The following is a 19,343-nucleotide window of genomic DNA, read 5'->3' as shown; positions in this document are numbered from 1 at the left end:
CAAAGCTTGCTGATTTGTCTGATAGGATCTGCAATTATTTTCTGTAACAGCTGCTCTTGACTTTGACACACACTGACACTGTGATACACACACATCATACAGAGAGCAGTGGTTAGAAAGAGCAAAACAAGAAAGAGAGAGAAAAAAGGAAGGAAGTAAAAACAGGGAAAGAGAAGTGGATGTAAGCTGAATCACTTTGAATTACTTACGGCCATGAATGGTCATTAACAGAAATTACTTTCTAGAAGAGCTTGCTCAACTGATTCCCATAAATATCACACAGATAAGTACCAAAGTATTTAAGATAGGGGAAGTAAAATAGGCAGAAATACCTGGTATATTTATGTACATGCTTTTGTTTCTGTATGCAAAGAATATAAGAAAATCCATTGAAGCAAATGCTTTCTGGTTGTGAATATTTTTCATAGAATTACTTTTAGGATATTTTTGCATAATTAAATAAACATGTTTCAAAACTTAAATATATTAGATTACAACAGAAATCATAAAATGTGATCAACCACAAGGTCTAAAAGAAATAATGGTGAACAAGAAATACAGATTATGTTGATCACAGCTCTTTAACAGGTAGAAAAAACAGAAGTTGTTTCTGCACAATAATTCACCTCTCAAACTGGCAACTGCAGCTGAAGTAAAAATATTAAATATTTGTTTCCCAGTCATTGCAATTGATCTTAGCATGGTGCTGTTGCTTACTTATGTGCTCTTTTTTGCCTTCCTAGAGAAAGTTTGATACTCAGTAAGTCCACAATAGAAGAAACAATACCTAAGGTGAACAAAAACCAAAACAAGAACAATTTTTGTCCATGTTAATATTACAACACAGAATGTAAATTTTCCATACTCTGAGGGAAGCGAGGTGGATTGTCGTTTACATCAGTCAATGTGATGTTCACGGTGGTGGTTCCCGATAATCCGCCCATCTGGCCTCCCATGTCTTTAGCCTGGATGACCACTTGGTATTGCTCTCTATTTTCACGGTCCATGTTTAGCAAAGCAGTTTTAATAATGCCTGAAAACATGAAAATTAAAGAGCAGGGATTCACACGTAAGGTACTGACTTTGATGGAAATTCTTATTAAAAAGCCCTACATCTAAAAAAACAAAACCATCTCTTCATAATAAGTAAACTTTGCCCAGTACAAATATTCACTGTTATGAGATGGTTCATTAAATTACAGACTTGTCATGTCACCTCTTAGGCTACTGCCTATGTGACAGACATCGTATTAGTGGCATCCCCAAAAAGATGTTCTACTTATTTGTGAGCCATTTATTTTACATAAATATTTACCCTCTTTCAGTTCCATGCTAGAGTCTCTCACCAAATTGGAAAAAGACTCTTTATTCATTGTAATGTGCTCCATCATTTCCTTCCAGTTCTGCCAATATTTTTATTTTGACAGATGTGGTAAAAACAAAAAAAAGAAAAAAAATCTAATTGTAATACAATACCATTAAAGAGTGCAAGAACATTAAATGGAAGAAGAGAAATTAATTAAGAAAATTATGAGCATAAAAACATGCCTGTGTATATATTTTTATTTATATATTGATTAGAGTGATTTGCCAGTCACTTCCTTCTTCACAGGCACAAGTATCAGTTATGACAGCAATTCCTATTGAAATTCAATCATTCAGATTTACCATGAAGCAAAATGTTTGCTTTCTCACTGGATCTCTTAAGGTAAGAACTGACTCTTTTGTAAGCAAAAGGAGTGAAATTCAAGTACTGCAATCCATGACAAAACTCACAGTGACTTTGACAGACTTATTTCACTCTAGGAGTTCTGCAATTGATTTTCATGGCAGCAAGATCAAGACTGTGGTTTACTTCGCTTCCCTTGCCCCACGCAAACCTTGTGCTAAAAGATTACTACTGGTGAACTCCCAGCTACCTTATTCTTCTTATAAATCTAGAAGAGCACATAGTGTACTGTCCAAGTCAGAATGAGTGCACCAGTGCAAAATCCTGGCTTGTATTACCTAAAACCTTATGCTTGAAGAAAAGCTCCCTTTGATCTTGGCTCTCACTCTTTCCAGAATTGTGCACACTTTTTCACCTCAGGTTTCAGTTTGAGATGTATATAATCTCTCTCTCCTTTTCCGTGACGGAGTCTGTACAATTTCCTTAAGATAGGAACCAATGCTAAAACCCGATTAATTGTCTGAGATAATTAATTCCTTTCCTATAAGCATGCCGAGGAGAGTTGATTTCTCTAGCTTCCAGCTACCTAACACAATGGATATTCCTGGTGAAGGAGTTTCTTGAGATCTCGTTTCTCTCTGGAAAATTTTGTTATAAGACTTGAGAAGAGACCAGCTATGTAGTCAGAGAGTCAGTGGTACAGCAGATCCAGCCAGCTAGAATGCATGCACAGATTCTAAAGCTGTTATTCAGACCATTAAAAATTCCAGTCACTGTCTGTAATTTAAACATCTTCCAAAAACAGAACTCAGAACTTTGGGATTCTATTTGTGATCCTCTAGTTTAGCGCAACAGTCAATTTTACCTCTTCTATCATTATTCTTAATTAAGATTTCTTTCATAAAATTAGCATTAAAGTGATATGTTGCAGATGTACAGAAATTATAATTACTTTAAACAAGTTTTGAAGAAGCAGAAGGACAAAAAAAACTCACCTGAACAAATCCTCAGTCTTAATTTAGCCATTATGAAGATCTATGAGGAATAAGCACTTTTTTCCACACCCACCTGTTCCTCGTTTTCATCTAAAAGCCAAGCTATTTGGTTTAATTTAAACATCCACAGCAGCCTCTGTACCTACTGCTTGTTAAAAATGATTGAAAACTGGTTCACATCCAGTACTAATTGTATTTATTAGACTTTGCTGGTAAGATTAAAATAATGTAGGTGTCATGTTTACAGATGTATCGCTCTATTAAGTTTGTCAGATTTTGCACTAAGATGTAATCTCTTTGAAGTTTTTTTTTTTTTCTATTATATCCTAGCTTGGCTTAGCATGTCAGTTTGAATTACAGACATTGTCATAGTATGACAGATAAGGTTCCCTGACCTGTCTCAGATTCGACAGAGAAATATGGTTGTCCCTGGAGAATGCTGTAGACAACTTTAGCACTGTTCCCATATGTAGGATCATCAGCATCAGTGGCAGTGACCTGCACAACAAAGGTACCTGTAATGAAAAATTTAGGAAAATAAAAATTAATAGGGTTTTTTTTTCATGGCTAAGACACTTTTGACATAGAAAAAAAAATAGTTCGAGTCAGACTTGTGGAAGAAGTTGGAGATATTCATATTTTACAGAAGTTTCTCTGTTCATAAAGGACATAGATATAGTCCCAAAATGATAGTTGTCTTATTCTCAACTCATTAAAACACAGTTATTGACTGCATATATAGATCCTTCCTGGTGTTTCTTATGAAGCAAGCAGAAATGCATCTTTCTCCAGATACTTAAAGCATTCAGAATTTGAATCTAGGTCAAGAATATACTTTTGCAAATTTACTCACACTTGTAAGGTATTTTATACAGGAATGTAAATCTCTCTTTTCATGTGCCTTCGAGAGAAAGAAATGGTGTTGAATCCCAGGTAAAGTGTTAAGAAACATAAACATTTAGCTTCGATTTTGGCATTTAAAACTATTTGTGAATAAAGTATTCACTTCCCAATTTAAAATGTGAATACTAGGTTCTTGCTTCATCAGATGTGGTTTCATCCATGTGACAAGTCCCATGAATGAGAGGAGAGAGTATGCCCCAAAGTCTTTATTTTCATATTGCCTGAGCTTTATTTTAATCTCATCCTTGATCATGAGTAATTAATACTTCTCTCCCTGGACATTATTCCAGATTAGAAATGTACTTCTTGCAATTCGACTATCCACTGCTCCTTGACAAAGAATCAGAGACAAAGAATCAAAACCTGTCAACTTCTCAGAAAAAGATCCCATCTTAAAATCATATTTCAAGGAAGTTATTTTCTTGATTGATTCCTACAGCTCAGTACATTTTAAATTAATAGAAAGATTTCAGTGGACTCTGATGGAGTCTGGAGCTCTTTTCTTTTGCATGAAAAGAGCAACAAAGGTCATAGGAAATTAATGGCATATCTCAGAATCAGTGATGAGTTGACCTGAGTTACAGTTTTCACTCCTGAAATGTGTACAACACCTTCTGTACCTGCTCTTTTCCATTTTGTTTACTTTCCTGAACTAAAGAAGGATTGCTGAACAAATCCAGGAGTGGTATTGACACAGGTGACCACGGATTACCATATTATTACATGTTAACAAAGCTTATTAAACTATAAGGGTGTCATGTTAACACAGCTCGCTTTAACTGAAGCTAAAGTAGATGGTATTAACTTGCATTTTTTTGTGGAGCAACAGAGGTAGCATGTTTCACTCAGCTGACACCTCTGATACCAGCAAACTGGTGTCACTATCTTCCTGGCACTAGATTTTTTTAAAAATGTCTAAGGTGCTTTTAACTCCAGACTCAAACAGCAGATGTCTGTATTCAGTGCCTGTAAACTCTGGGCCCTTCATTAACTCCACAGAAAGAACCCAGATCAGACACTGAAATCAGTTATTAGTTAGCACCTACCAACATCTGACATTTCAGGAATGCTGGCATTGTAAACGTCCTTTGTAAACATTGGCTCATTGTCATTGATATCATGGATCTTAATGATGAACTCAGATTCTGGTTCCACTGGTCTTCCAGTCCTTCTGTTTACAGCCTGGGCACGGAGTATGTATACAGGCTTTTCTTCCCTGTCTAGTCTCTTTGTAGCCTGGATGTCACCAGTGTTTTCGTTGATAATGAAGAGGTCTCCTGCTCCATCTCCAGAAAGGATGTATTTAAGTGATCCATCTCCTTTATCCTGGTCTGAATGCAGCTGGTGGTGAAATGGGAATAAATAAAAAGAAAGTAAAATAAATAATTTGGACACAATTCCAGATACTGTAACTGATATCATGATATATGCTTTACTATTATTAATACTCGGCCAAAAGTCTGTACACTGCTTTTGGGAAAAGAGTTGATACCACAGTAGAAGCAGTGAAAAGACAGAGTTGTGTCTTGATGTCAGAATTGAAACGGTCTGCAATATTATAAGAAATTGCCCTAGGTGTACCATGAAGCTGCAGACCACTTTCCCAATCTAAACATACATCAATTAACTCTGAATGCTAGTAGCCTAGGTGAAATCCTAGAAATTTATAGAGCAATGAGATCCTACAGTGGAAACCAAATGGATTCAGGAATTGGAGTAAGAAAAAATTAGAAAGTGGCCAGTCAAGCCACTTCTTCAGTTTAAATTTTAGATGCTTGGCTCTTACACACCATGGACATTAAATAATTTACCACACAATACACAGTAAAATAACATACTAAATGCCTACACAAACAGCAGATAAATACATGCATTCACAGATCTGGCAAACTAAGGGCAGAGGCAGGCAGGCAGGCAGGCATACTAGAGCATTACAGCACTGGAAGGGAAGAGATCAGTAGCTTTATTCAAAGGGACATGGACCAAGCTGAAACTTAATGGGGGAAAGAGAAAGAAGAGAATAATGGTAATTAGCATACAAAGCATGAACTGCCCAAACCATCATCTTCTTTTCCCAGAAGATTTCCACATCTCTTGAAATGCTGTTCAGCATACACAAAAGGTGTAACTGACTAAATCATACCCTCATGGGTGTTTCTTTGATAAAGGCTTATTTATTCCCCTGCTCTTAAAATCAAGGCTAGCTACATTAGAGAAAATAAAAATTTAAAAAATGAAACATTAAAATTGTTTCTAAAGTCAGAGCATAGGGGATAAAATCAATGGGGAAAAAATCTGTTGGGTAGCAAGATTCCTGGAAATTGTTTCTCTCATAGTGAAGGCATTTTTACGAGTTAGAAGAGCCGGACCTTCTCAACCATATCTTTGCTTCTCTTTTCCTGAATAAAAGTTGGAAAAAAAACCCTAGTTAACTGTGTGGCGAAGTACTTAGCATTTCTGGATAGCATGCTTTGTAGAGAGAAAAATTTGTAGATTGAAAGAATGTTGGCATAGACTTCACCGATGCCTGGTTATGCCCCTACCATGCTGGAAGGGCAGCCTCCAGCATTACCTTGTGGTCAATGTTTTGGGTTTCCTACAACTTTCTGCCCAGATCAGAAACTTACTGCCAACCCCCTTGAGGGCACTGTGCTCCATTCTGTGTACATATGCCTATGATCCCTAGAGAAATCTCACTTCATGCAACAAGTCTGCCTTTAACGGCAAAACTCTCTGTCACCACACATACCAAAACTGTCCAATAATACAAAATATCATAACTGCAGCGTGGTTAATCATTAGCAGACATGCTGAAGCACTCTTGGTAATTTCCTTCAGGGAGAAAATGGGCATTCTGTGTAATTTTGCACGAAGACTTTTTTCTTGATAATAAGAATACCATTAATCAGCTTTTATGCAGCCTTTTTCATAAGCAGATTTAACAACCCTTCACAAAATCAGTCAATACCATTTGCTCTGCTTTTTAGGTAACAAAGCAAAGTTTCCCAGAAGGCTAGTCTTGAAACTTGGAATAGAGTTTAGGTCTCCTGAGTCCTATTCAGTTGCCAATTCCCTTGGCCATGAGGCCTAGACGAGTTATTTACTAGACATAACCTCAGACTCTAAAAAACATCTATCAGCTTAAGAAGTTTTAGACTAGAAGTCTACTGCAGGAGAAAATTTCAATAGATTATTTGATTAGAATTTTTCTCAAAGGCAACCTGCAACAGAAAGGCATGAAAATAATTTTGTCTTTAAAACTGTGAATTTTTATAATTGTTTCAAATCAAAAAATCAACTTTTGTTTGCCTTGAAAGCCTCTTTAACTTTGTATCATACTGAGAAAAAAAACAGCCCTCAGTAACAGACTATCATTAATTCATATGAATCATGGAAGAGTGCTGTTTTGAGACTTGGTACAGGCTGAACTCCCAAGCTCATTTTTATAATCATTTTAATTAAACTTAGTTTCAGTGAACAAAGTAGCAAAAAAAGGTCAACATAGAAAAGGTGTTGGAACCACTGGAATAGTCCTCCATAATATTCTTTACCTAGCCTAAGACCACCTGAAGAGCTAAAAATAGAAAATTGTAGGATTTTTTCACATCAATTGTTTATGAAATTTCCACTCCTCCTCCACAATTAATTCACCTGTGTAAGACCCATTATGACTCTGGACATCAAGACATTTCTCGGTGTCATGAATATTGAGAATGAGGATCTGATCTTCATCTAAGGTTCAATCTCTAGACCCCCAGCTAAACCACTAACTTTTGAAAATAAACATTCCCTCTGACAAGATCCTTTCCAACTTCTATATCTTTAGTTTTACAACCTTCCTAAAACATGACAGAACAAACTAACTGCTCAGTTAGTAGGCAGGCTGCTGTGAGAGTGAGACCTGGGTGAGGTCATGTCCTACATACCCATGTATAGTACATAGAGCTAAGGCTGGCTGAATGCCTGTTCTTCAAAACAACAACAAACTAACAGCGTGTCACATGTGTGGCCTTGTGAACCTGGTTCACAAAGGGTCTAAAAATGTATGACTAAAATCTATTTGAAGGACAAGAAAGGATAGGATAGTTGTCACCCTAAGGGGATAGACTTATATCACACCATGATCAGCTTCAACTGCTTAATTGCTGGGGCAAAATAGTTTGGATTTTGTTCCCTTTTATTCAGAAAGAAGTTTTTATATATTAGAAAAAAGCCAAACAGATCTCTAGAAAAGTTTCTTATAAATTTGCAGCATTCACTTATGAGGAAAATATATAAAAAAATATTTATTATTTTAGATTACATTATTTATCCTTGACTGTTTGCTTGGTAGAAAAGTTTTATCCAGGCAAAGACAATCTTCTGTTTTATTTTTTCTTAAGTGTCAGTTTATTTTGGAAGCAATGTTTTGTTTGTGCAACCTATATGAAGAAGGAAATTGCTACTGTAACCAGGTTAAAAAGAAATAAATTGGGAATAAAACTAAAGGAAAAAAATAATGGTGCAAGTTGAGGCCAGAAGGAAGGCCTGGAGGCAAGATGTGCTTAAAAATACAGGGGTTTTGTATATAAAAAACACCACTGTGAGGTTACGAGGATGAAATGAATGGTAATAACAACCCCATTTTCCTTTAAGTTGAAGTTATTTTTCACTACTCAGACAACTCGTTGCAGAGAAAGCGACGAGGTATGCTCATAAATTATACTGCAGATGCTTTTAGCAGGGCTGATGCTAGCCAATACATGATATTATAGCTTCACTCTGTGTTGTAACCCGTGTTGCAGAAGAAGGTCCATTATCCTCTGCATAACATTAGTCAAATAAAAGGGCCATGGCAGACAATCATGGGATAGAATAAAATGTTTGGGACACAGAGCTCATGTCATATGGGCTGTATCATATTACCATTCCTCAAGACAAAGTTACTTCAGCCAAAGATTTCAGGACTCCACATTAAGACAGATTTTTTTACTTCTACAGGAATTCAGTGTTACTCGATATCATTCATTTCAGCCAATGGCTGAACTGAGCAATACCCCAAAGGTAAGCAAAATTGTGAAGAACTAAGTCTATTCAATAAAAAGTAAATGCATCACCAATTGCACTGTATTAATATTATAGTAAATTGATTCATTCAGAATCTAATCTGAACACTCCTGTGACATTATCCATCAATCACTGGCGAAGTCTGAGGATGAATTCAAGATTTTACTATGCCCTAGGCATACTTTTACTCAGTTTAATACCACTGTTAAGTGAACCATCTGGCTTGCTTTTAATGACTTACAGTCAGATAAAAACTCTACAGCCTTTGTCTTTCTTCTGCCCCTCCCAAATATTCTGGCCCAAACCATTCAAATACATCTGCCTGGACGTGGGGAAAGTTTCATTCCTCCTGAAGGAAGAGGTGTTTTAAGAGCACACAGGGCTGTAGCATTAGCTGCTTGTGATGGACATTCTGCTTGTTGTCATATACTTAATTACTTTAAAATGAGAGCTGGTTGTTTTTTTTTGTTTCATGGGTGTTTTTTTTTTTCTTTTTTTTTCTTTTTTTTTTTTCAAATAACCACAATCTGGAGTAGCCTTGTTCCCTGCAGTTTCTCTGGCAGCAACCTCCAAAATCTCCAAAGGTGGTGGCAATGGGGTGTCTTCAGCACGACAACAAGGAAAAGGCAAGTGGTATCTATGCTCAAAAGTATTTGTACACAAATTTTTTTTAAAATTTATTTCTGGAGTGCATACATCAATAGTATGTGTGTTCATTTTGACTAGACAGCACTGCTTTATTTTAAAGTAATATTCCAGAAAAATTTTATCAGGGCTTTAAAAATTAAGCTGGACCCATTCTACACACTCAGGAATTACTTAGCTGACAACTCATGCAGGAAGAATTTAAGGACATGTTTCACGTGCTTTTGCAGTAAGACTATAAACTGACACAGTGTGGGGGAGTGTCTGCCCAGGTGGGTGATGGCAGGGCCTGTCCCATGGCCTGTCCACTGCCCCGGACAGGAGCAGGGCACCTCTAGGTGACTGAGCCAGTCCCAGCCCTGGGTATTGGGCACCTCCTGGGAATGGTGATGGCTGGGCAGGGCTATTGGGAGCTGGAGACTGGTCCTGTTGTGATGTTTCTGGGACAGGGGCTGCTGACCCCATGGGGCTGACATGGGGTCCTGGACTGTGGGCAGATGGACAGAAACAGTCGAGGCTGGGTGGTGCCCTCAGGACCCTTCTCTAACCATGGTAAATTCAACTTGAGATGACACTGTATGAAACAGCAGTGCAAACTGTATGATCAAAGTGAGACCCCACATTTTTTAATAGGTTAAGACTAACCATAAACTTTTTTTCCTGTTTAAATGAAATACACTAGAGAGAGGTGGCTTTCTAGCATGGATATTCGTAACAAGGTTGTACTGAAAATGTAGTTTTGCAGTTGTGGTAATTAAATTCCAAAAAATTGAAATTGCAGGCTGTGGATATTCTCTCCAGAATTAAATAACACTCCTTCTCTACCACACTCTGTAACACTGATTTAAACAGCAGTTAATGTCATTTAGGAAGTGGCTTTAGGTTATGAAAGACAGTTGTAAATTGCAGTTTAGCTCCCACTAATGTCATATTGCTGGTTACGATACCTTGCAATTTGGTGAGTAAAATGCTTTTTCATTCACCCTTCCGACCAAGTTTTCTTTCCTTTTGTGAATATTACACACTAGTCGCTGAATTTCAGAGCAGTTACTGAACCTCTGCAAAGACCAAAGTCAATTGACCTTGGGATGTACACACTGAAGCATCAACCTACAATTATCCACAAATAAACTGTCTGTTCCATCTTATTTGTTTGTATTTATAAGAGGGACTTGATGTTCTGGGGTTGCTGTGGTCACATTTTTGTCTCCTAACACAATAATGAAATAGGCACCAATTATTAAAATAGTAAGCAAGCAGTTGGTAGGAAGCTAACAAAGAGAATCATGGTTTTACTCTTGGCAGTATTCATAGCACACAATTTTGCTCCAAATTTAATATATCAAACACCAGAATCCTGTCTAGTAATGAACACATTCAACCACATGTACTCCTTGAGGTTACACAGTGCAGTGCTAAAGCGTTCAGAAAAGACAAAGCACTCAAAATGAGACTGCTAATACTGTAATAGTAAGAGTAATAACAACCTTGCACTCTTCACTGGCTCTCCTGGTGGTCTGTACCCCCACAACACCAACCAACCCCTCAACTACTATAACAATCAGCACTGTTAATACCATCAAAGAATTAGCACTAAACTTTTCATTCTACGTGGTAACTGTGTTAAAAGAAAAATGTCACTGGTTTGGTACATTAAGTACTTACATGTATTTTGTTTGAGTTTAAATACAGGCTTCTTTCTAACGCACAAAAAATACCGCCAAAACATTATATATGTGTTCCATATACTACATATATGCACAATATTTCATGCATCGTCAGGGCAAGTACCTATACAAATAACTTATTTCAAGACATAAAAGATTCTTTCTTCCAAAAAGATATTCCACAAGGTCCACAAGGGGATCCAGCGTCACCAGAAGCAACAGATTTCCCAGGGTCACGTGTGCCATGTTCTTCTGGCCTCAGTTACCCTATGCTCTAGATCCTTTGGTACACCACACAGCCTCCCTATCTAACTCACCCCTAAGCCAAAGCCTCCAGCTCTTCCTCACATCCCTTACCTCACTGCATGGTGCTGTTTACTTTCTGTTCCAGCCCTTTTCCTCAAATCCTCTACACTGAAAAATGGTGCTACTTCTTATGTTTCCTATATACTGTCTGGAGAAGAAATAGCATGGGCTGCAGCTGGTCGTTTATATTTGTGGAACAACCAGCTGACCAAACAGTCAAGGTACACTGTAGGTTTATTTACCTGATGCAGCTACTGTTCTTCAAACTGTAGATGAAATTTATGATTTTGACACCATTATTCCTCTGTAAAATTTAAGTGAAGTAAGTTAATGGACTTTAGAACCATTTAGAAGAGAGGACTATTTCTCTCTACAGGGATAGAAGCTAGACCCCTGAAGCTAGTTATGGAAGGTTAGATGCTAAAAAATAATTTGGAAGACAATGGGAGAAAGATGCTACAGTGATTCCAAATCTTGATGGTGTTTACAGAATCTGGAACAGATGATTCCTTTTCATTCTTATGTAAAACAATTTGAAGATTAAGTGAAGATTTATACTCCATAGCCTCCAAAATGGAGACACAGCACTGAAATTCAGATTCAAACACTGGCATTTTCAAAGAATATAAAACAAAAAAAAATATATTTGACAAGAGAAATGCAAACAGACCCAGCATTACCAGATCGCATCACCATGATTCCTGATAAACAGCTGTCAGAAACAGCACTCTCACCAGAGTATGTATTTAAATTATTCCAACAGGCGCTTAGAGGAGATTCCCACCTTTTTTAATCTCCTAACTAACCCAAGATCTTCTGTCTTAAGTGATCAGCAGTCTTCATTTTTCATGACTTTCTTGATGTAACAGATAATAACTAAGCTGGATAACTATAGTAAGTGATCAGTTTACTATAGTAAGTATAGTTCTTACACTATAGTTAATACAATAAACCTGAATATGACTCTGTGACTGATTCCTGAGTGTTTGAGTTTGTTAATGTTGTTTTAACTTGCTTGTCTCTCACCATGCCTAGTGATGAAAAAGGTACACAGCTCCTATTTCAAGAAATAGTTGCTCTGGTGACTAGAAAAACACTTGTTTCCCAAAATAGATGTGCTGTTCTTGCATTATTTTTCTGTTTTAAGAACCTCCTCCCACATACATAGATTCTTCCTAATCCTGTATTTATAGATAATAATTCCATATGCTCTTGTTATCTTTCTTGCTAGGCTACAGTCTTTGCTTGCAAAATAGGCACTTCTGAGTCCTCAGCTGGAATTCTGTTTACAACCCCAGTCTCTTGTTTTCAAGTCAAGTGGATTCCAAAAAGAGCCAGTGAAGAAAAGGCCAGATGTGAAGAGCTAATGCTCCTAGCTGATTTTCTGTAATTGCTGCATTTCAATTGGCCTTCCTTCTGTACAAATGGACTTGGGTCTTAGGACAACAATGTTAATATTTTCCTACCTGGGGAAATGAGACTTATAAATGAGTAAAAACATTTGCCATTTTCACTGCTTTATCTAACTAGTTCTTCCTGACCAAAATATGCAGGTGTTTTTTTCTTCTTCTCCTGCTCCTTCTCCTTCCATTTTATGATCATGCATTGCCTATTAGATTCTTTTCTTAATAACTCCTATTTCATGAATATTGCATTTTTTCCTATTTCTATTCCTTCCATTTCTAATATCACCCTTTTCTTACTGAAGTATATTCTTATAAGCAATAAAAGATAAGATTCAGGACTGAAATCGAGAATCATCGAATATGCAGAGTTGGAAGGGACCCATTAAGGTCATTGAGTTCAACTCCTGAATGAAAATATTAAATCTGTAGAAAACCAAAGAAACAGAGCACTAAAGAATTACTGAGGTTACAGAAGATTTCTGCATTTTGCAATGTTGGTTTCTTTGGAATTATTGAAAAATATACTATGTCTGTCTGACTGTGCTTACTTTCTTGGTCCTTAAGAGTTAGTATAGCAAAACCAGAAATACTTTAATACCTGGCTTATTCAGCTGTGGAATTCCATTAATATAATAATACATAAAAGCCTGTGTTTTTATAGAAAGAAAATATCTGCAAGATACTTCATTTAAGAAAACTGTATCAGCCATGGTTGCATGCAAACTGGCAGATTAGCAGAAAAACTCAGTAAATACTGAACTAATAAAAAATAATAAAAGATATAGGAATCCAATACTTGGACTACTAAAACGCACATCAAATGCTTTATTAATACAACAACCCTCTGTGTATAACAATACCCTCTATGGGCCCCCTTTAACCTAAGCACTGCCTTTTACACAAACACACACAAAAAGCTTAAATTGCACCCAGTGCAAACAGGGAAAAGCTATATGTCAGATAGAAGTGTTCAGTAACAGGAGTATCATCTACAAAAAATATTGTCCTGATATCCAGAACTACAGGGGAAATTACAAAAGAAATCTAGAGAAAAACATCAGGGTGATGCTATCTTTCTGTTTCTTGAGAGTATAAAAATGTCAGTGAACTTTCTCATTCATTCTCAAAAGTAGCAGTGCCAAGCCGTTCCCTGTAAATGAATGACTCTAAGAGAGGCTAAAACCAGTTTTGTGCTGATGAACAATTTCAGAAAATGAATGGACCAAAAGGCACTAAGCATATTTCAAGACTGAGAAGCAACCCAGTACTCAAAAGGTAAACTGAGTATAAAAAAAGTTATTAGCATTTGATTTCAAAACAAACAAACAGAACATAGAAAAGATATAAGGTGCTGAAGAGAAAAAAAAAAAAGACTGAGAAATAAAGGACAATGGAATAAGAGTTTGTCATTAGATCAGGGTTAAGAGGCAACTTGTTCTCTCACGGTTGAACCTCAGGCTCACAACCCTCATGCAGGCTGGAAGGCTCCTTTTATTCTTGTTTTGTGCTGGCTATATGTTAGGCCACATGCCCTGAGACAGACAGAGACAACAGTTTGGCTGATGTTGGGATCCTTGGTTTATAGAATAGGTTGCTTAAGCAGTAGTTGGGAACCTGCTTTAAATGTATGAAGCTAAGAATAAACATTAATACTCTGGTGACTCTCACCGTTATTACACATCCTTCAAAATCACAAATAGGGTTTCTAACCTGAAGTGCAAACGTAGCCACAGCTAATCAGCTTTGAAAAAAATCAATTGGAACGTGTCAATCCTTCCAACATCACCTCGGGCCTCTCAACTCTTTCCCCTCTTTGGTTCCCCAGCTGCTTCTGCTCTTCACTGTGATTAAACAGGGACAATGGCACAAGTTTTTATCCTGCGCTGCAGTACACCAAAATAACTAGGTACCCTATTCTGATGGCCCTTCTCTCTAGGGTCAATTTATTATCAGATCTTAATGGATATTTGGCAAAGCCTCAAACTAGGTAAAGGTACCTCATGTTCTCCTGAGCTGAGTGCTACTTAGCACTTCTGTGGTAATGCCCTTTTATTTGTTCTTTTTCCTATTATCTCTAAGCGCAATTATAGCAGGAATTTACAAAGTTTGCCTTTACAAAGACAAACAGGTCTTTAATTTATAAGGCAAGAGACTGTGGTGTCAAGTCTGATCTCTATATATATGGGTTCTTGAGTTTCATGTTCTTTTATAAAATTTCTTGCTTTTCTTTGAACTACTGTATAACACTAAGAGAGTTTTCCTTTCAGACTTCAAGAATCTCAAAACAATTCTGACTCTGAGTAATAACTGACCTCTCACTTTAAAAAAAAAATCCACAGCTGTATACTGAATTTTCGCAGTTATGCTTAGAGCAGTTGGGTTTCATTATGCCTTTGAAAGATCAAAGAGCTCTCTCCAGCTAAACAGCAGTGATGTTAACAATAGAGAATTGTACAGACTTCTGCAATTACCTTCACAGAAGCATGAAGATCTGGTTCTTCTCTGATGGAAAGCCAAGGCAGTTTAAAAACCCTGTTTTATGCTTTTGGTCCATCTATTTAAGCATTTGGCATTTCTTTGTCATAAAAACCATCGTTTCTTTTTGCCAGTGTTTTCAAACTGTGTGATAGAAGCAATACCTGGTAGTCATGAGAATTTGGTTTTGTGGAAACACTAGCATTCACCTACTAAACAACATAAAGGACTTAGCCAACACCACACTTGCCACATACTAGCTCAGCTACTAAAACCTCTCTTACATGAATAGCTAAGCAGAAGATTAGAATAGATTAAAAAATTATTTTCCTATCTCGTGTATACATTTTAGTGATCAGGAATGAAAATTCAGGCCTTTAAATTCTTGAAGAAGCTATACAAGTCATTTTGGTTTAGGAGACAGACATCCCATCGCTGCAAATCTATCATCTTAACTGAAAAGTCAGTCATTGAATTCAAGTGTGCACCTGAAAGACTAAATGGAAAACTTAGTTTCATCAGTGATGATTTTCTTTGTATACAGAAAAAAATGCAAACAAGGAGTGAAGCACTTTTAAGAGTATCTCTGACAAAAAAACGAGATATGCAAGGGAAAGATAGGCTTGTAGCTGCAAATACAGGACTGGCAAGTTTTAATATTGTCTTTGTCACAGTCTTCCTGTGTGATCTTAGATCACTATTTGATGCTTCTACATTCTCCCTGCAGTAAAATGTGGGCTGTTAACAATGTCCAGTTCTGTACATAATGATTATAACATGATTTGAGAGCCTTGGGTGTAATTTGTTCTGTGGTAGTTTGTGGAAAGACTGAGCACCATTTAACTGGAATCAAGATTAGCAATACTGTGGCTTTGCCGCTGCCTGCTGCATTTAAAGGTTTGGGAGATGGTCTAGTCTTAATGCAGCTGCAAATCTAGAACATCTAATTGTTCTCAGGTTTTTGTTATTATCCATCAGTGAAGGTTACTGTCACCACAGGTTTCGGTGGGGTAGATAGGGGAGTTTCTGCACTCTGGGGCTGGCTATATTAGGTCAAGTAACATTTTGAGGTACCTTAAAAAATCCATGAAAAGGAATATATGTGCTTTCATATGTGGGGTTAAGGGAAAATCAGGTGCCTGACTTGTAATTATGTTCAGTGGGGACAAAATGACTCCCTAAAGGGATGCATGACTAAACCCCCATTTTTCAATTAGAATTGTGCCTGCAATTCAAAAGCAACAACTTTCTTTATGGCTTTTTTCCAACTCAGAGGGAAATTAATTCCAATATCCTGATATCCTTCAACTAACTATAACGGGACTTCTATCCTGTACTGCATCAGTCAATTAGAAAAGGAAACTCCCATAGTAGAAGACAACAGCAGGTATTCTGCTGAGATTAGGAGAAAATATTTTTTTCAGAAAAAAGTGCATTCAGCAAACATGCACTTCTACGATTAATAATTTGGATTAGTATATGTGCCTTAGTCTCAGAATTACATGAGGCTTATACTTACTGGAATCATTTGGTATTATAGGTTTGTCTTTTATTTCTCTGTGAATTTATCAAGGGACAGTTGATTACCTTTATCAGTGGTCAGAATTATCTATTTAATCACTGACAAAATGTTTTCTTTGAAGTACTGAACTTTCAAAAATGCCTCTTAATTAAACAGTAAGCAAATACAGCACCTTATTTAGGGATATGAGCATGTACTTTTCTAAATCAGTGAAAACCTCTATTCTCCTCTGGGGGTAGAGGAGAATCTATCTTAAAGATGAACTAGAAAACAAAACAAAACAAAAAACCCCTTGGCCTAATATCCAGAAATGTTTTTACTGGGATACAGTTGAATAAAACATCAGGCTTCTTCGACAAGTAACAGCTTCTGACTACTCCCTGATGGATGCGCTTGAAAGAAAATGCTCATCCTTTGCTTACTGACAAAGGTGACCCTTTGATATTCTGAGTGCTTGATGCTGACAATCAAACCCTGAAATGTGTGCATGAATTTTATATGCTATGTAAGTGTGTGTGGGTCAGGGAGGAAAGTAGGGGGATGGAGAAGGGAGGATACAGACAAACACTAAAACAAATGAGGACCAGCATTCAGATTTAAATGAAGACTCAAGCAAAAAGAAAATTAACTCATATCCACAGGTTTAGTTGAGTCTTTAATCTATTTGTATGCCCCTATCATCTAGTTCTACAATTCAAAAGCTGGGGAAAGGAAAAATATCTCCATTCTCTCATGTTCCCAGACTTTGTTTCTAAACAAAAGTTTCCATCGTGTAAACAGATAATCAAGGATTTGTGAGACAGTGGATGCAATCTAAAAGCCCATACATTTAACTTACAACAGGACCCTCTTGAGGAAGACTGCTCAACTAGGAAAATGTTTATAGTAAACTTTAGCCAAGTCTGGCATTGAGCAGATTCTTCTTTCAAATAAGTATTTCTCGAAGTGCATTAGTGAGGGGACATCTCATATCACTTGAATGCTGCAGCAGAAGGATAGGTCTTTTATAAAGGTCAGGTCGGCAAGGAGGTAGATAAGCAAACCATTAGCTCATGTGGATGGAGCTTTGCTTTGGAACAGATGACAAATCAGTTGAGATCTTGTGGGTAAGAGGACAGGCCAACACAAGACATCTCCTCTGCCACAGACTGTCTGCTCAAAGAGATGAAGTAGATGAAGCCTTCTTTAGATAGATGGAGGAAACCCTGTGATTGCAGGTCATAATACTCACGGGGGACTTTAATCATTCTGATGTTTGCTGGAAGGGCAATATGCCTGTGTGTGAGCAACCCAGGTTTCTGCAGAATGTCCTAAGACAACTTCTTCACCATGGTGATTGATTAGTCAACCAGAAGATGTGTTACGTTGGATCCATTAGTCATGAAAAAAGAAGAACTGCTTAGGGATGCGGAACTGCAATTTGCCCACAGGCCCCAAAGTGCCTTAAGCCCAGCAGAAAATTCTGGTAAAGTAAAGCATTATCCACAGCAGACACAAAACAATAAATCAGGTGCCTTTTAAGTAAATTGGACATACTCGGTTCCATAAGAAAACATTGGATGCATCTAAAGACGGTGACAGTGATTAAATGTTTCTTCCTATAATGTCTGTAAATTCATAGTCTTTGAGAAGGTTCTTCCATTCTGAAGATAGGTAAAGTCACACCAGTGAAGAAGGACCTAGGAACTCGAGAGTGGACAGCTGTATCTCAGTTCCAGCACAGGTTATAAAGCAAATCTGCTTGAGAGCTATATTCAGGTACATGAAGGAAAAGGTGATTTGGAAAAACCAACATAGATTTAGTAGTGGAAAAATCATGCTTCACTAACCTGCTTGCCTTCCATGACAACATGGATGGCATAGTGGATGAGTGTAGTGAATACTGCATGACTTTAACAAGGCCTTTGGCCCAGTCTCCCACAGTATCCTGACAGACAAATCAGTGAGATATGGACAGGAAAGATGCCCAGTGATAAGGAGGGTGGAAAATTCTCTGGATAGCCAAGTTCAAAGGAGGCATGAAGACTAACCTGTGTGACACATTACTAGTGATGTTCCTCAGAAGCTGACACTGGGAGTCAGGGCTGCTTAATGACTCAAATTATGGAATGCATCCTCAGCAGTTTGCAAATCATAAAGCAGTAGAGTCTGGTTGGGTGAAGCACTTTCAATATGGAGAAGATAGAGCTGTTATCTGAAGGGATCTCAACAACCTGGAGAAAGTCCTGCATCTAGGCTGGAATAATCCCTTGAAGCAGTGAAGTATCTGGGCATTTTATTCAGTATATTTATATATATATATTTATTTGTATATTTATTCATGTCCAATTTATTCAGTAAACAATAAATTGGACATGAATCAGCAATGTGTCCTTGCTGAGAAGAAAGCTAAGTGGTTTGCTTTAGCAAAAGTACATGTTAACATACTGCAGTGAATTTACAGAATGGTTAAGAAAAAGGTATAGGGAGCTGGAGTACCTGATGTACAAGCAGAGAAGAGAGAAATGGGTTTGTTTAGAATTAAGACAAGAAGGTTTACTGTTGTTTATAGTTACCTAATGGAAGGGTGTAGAGAAGGCAGAGCTAGAGAAGGCAGTGATAGGAGAGGCAATAGACACAAGTTGCAATGAGGGAAATTCTGATTAGATATTAAGAGATTAAAAAAAAAAAAAAAAAAAAAAAAAAAAAAAAAAAAAAAAAAAAAAAAAA

At 37.1% G+C, this 19,343-nt stretch overlaps 1 protein-coding gene across 1 annotated transcript in view; it reads right to left on the bottom strand.

The window, feature by feature from the left end:
- CDH6 (cadherin 6) overlaps positions 1–19,343 on the bottom strand; it is a 50,203-nt gene that overhangs the window by 20,801 nt on the left and 10,059 nt on the right. The window contains exons 2-4 of the mRNA XM_027893578.1: positions 4,614–4,908; positions 3,060–3,179; positions 866–1,033 (exon numbers count right to left, since the gene is read on the bottom strand). Of these exons, the coding sequence (XP_027749379.1) occupies positions 866–1,033; positions 3,060–3,179; positions 4,614–4,908 (583 nt within the window). The remainder of the gene's footprint in view (positions 1–865; positions 1,034–3,059; positions 3,180–4,613; positions 4,909–19,343) is intronic.

The sequence above is a fragment of the Empidonax traillii genome, unplaced genomic scaffold (genome assembly GCF_003031625.1).
Source record: "Empidonax traillii isolate 1590-97213 ecotype Southwest subspecies unplaced genomic scaffold, ASM303162v1 scaffold396:size1303734, whole genome shotgun sequence".
Lineage (NCBI taxonomy): Eukaryota > Metazoa > Chordata > Aves > Passeriformes > Tyrannidae > Empidonax > Empidonax traillii.
Note: the sequence above shows the minus strand (reverse complement) of the source record. Positions and strands in the feature narration are given on the sequence as shown.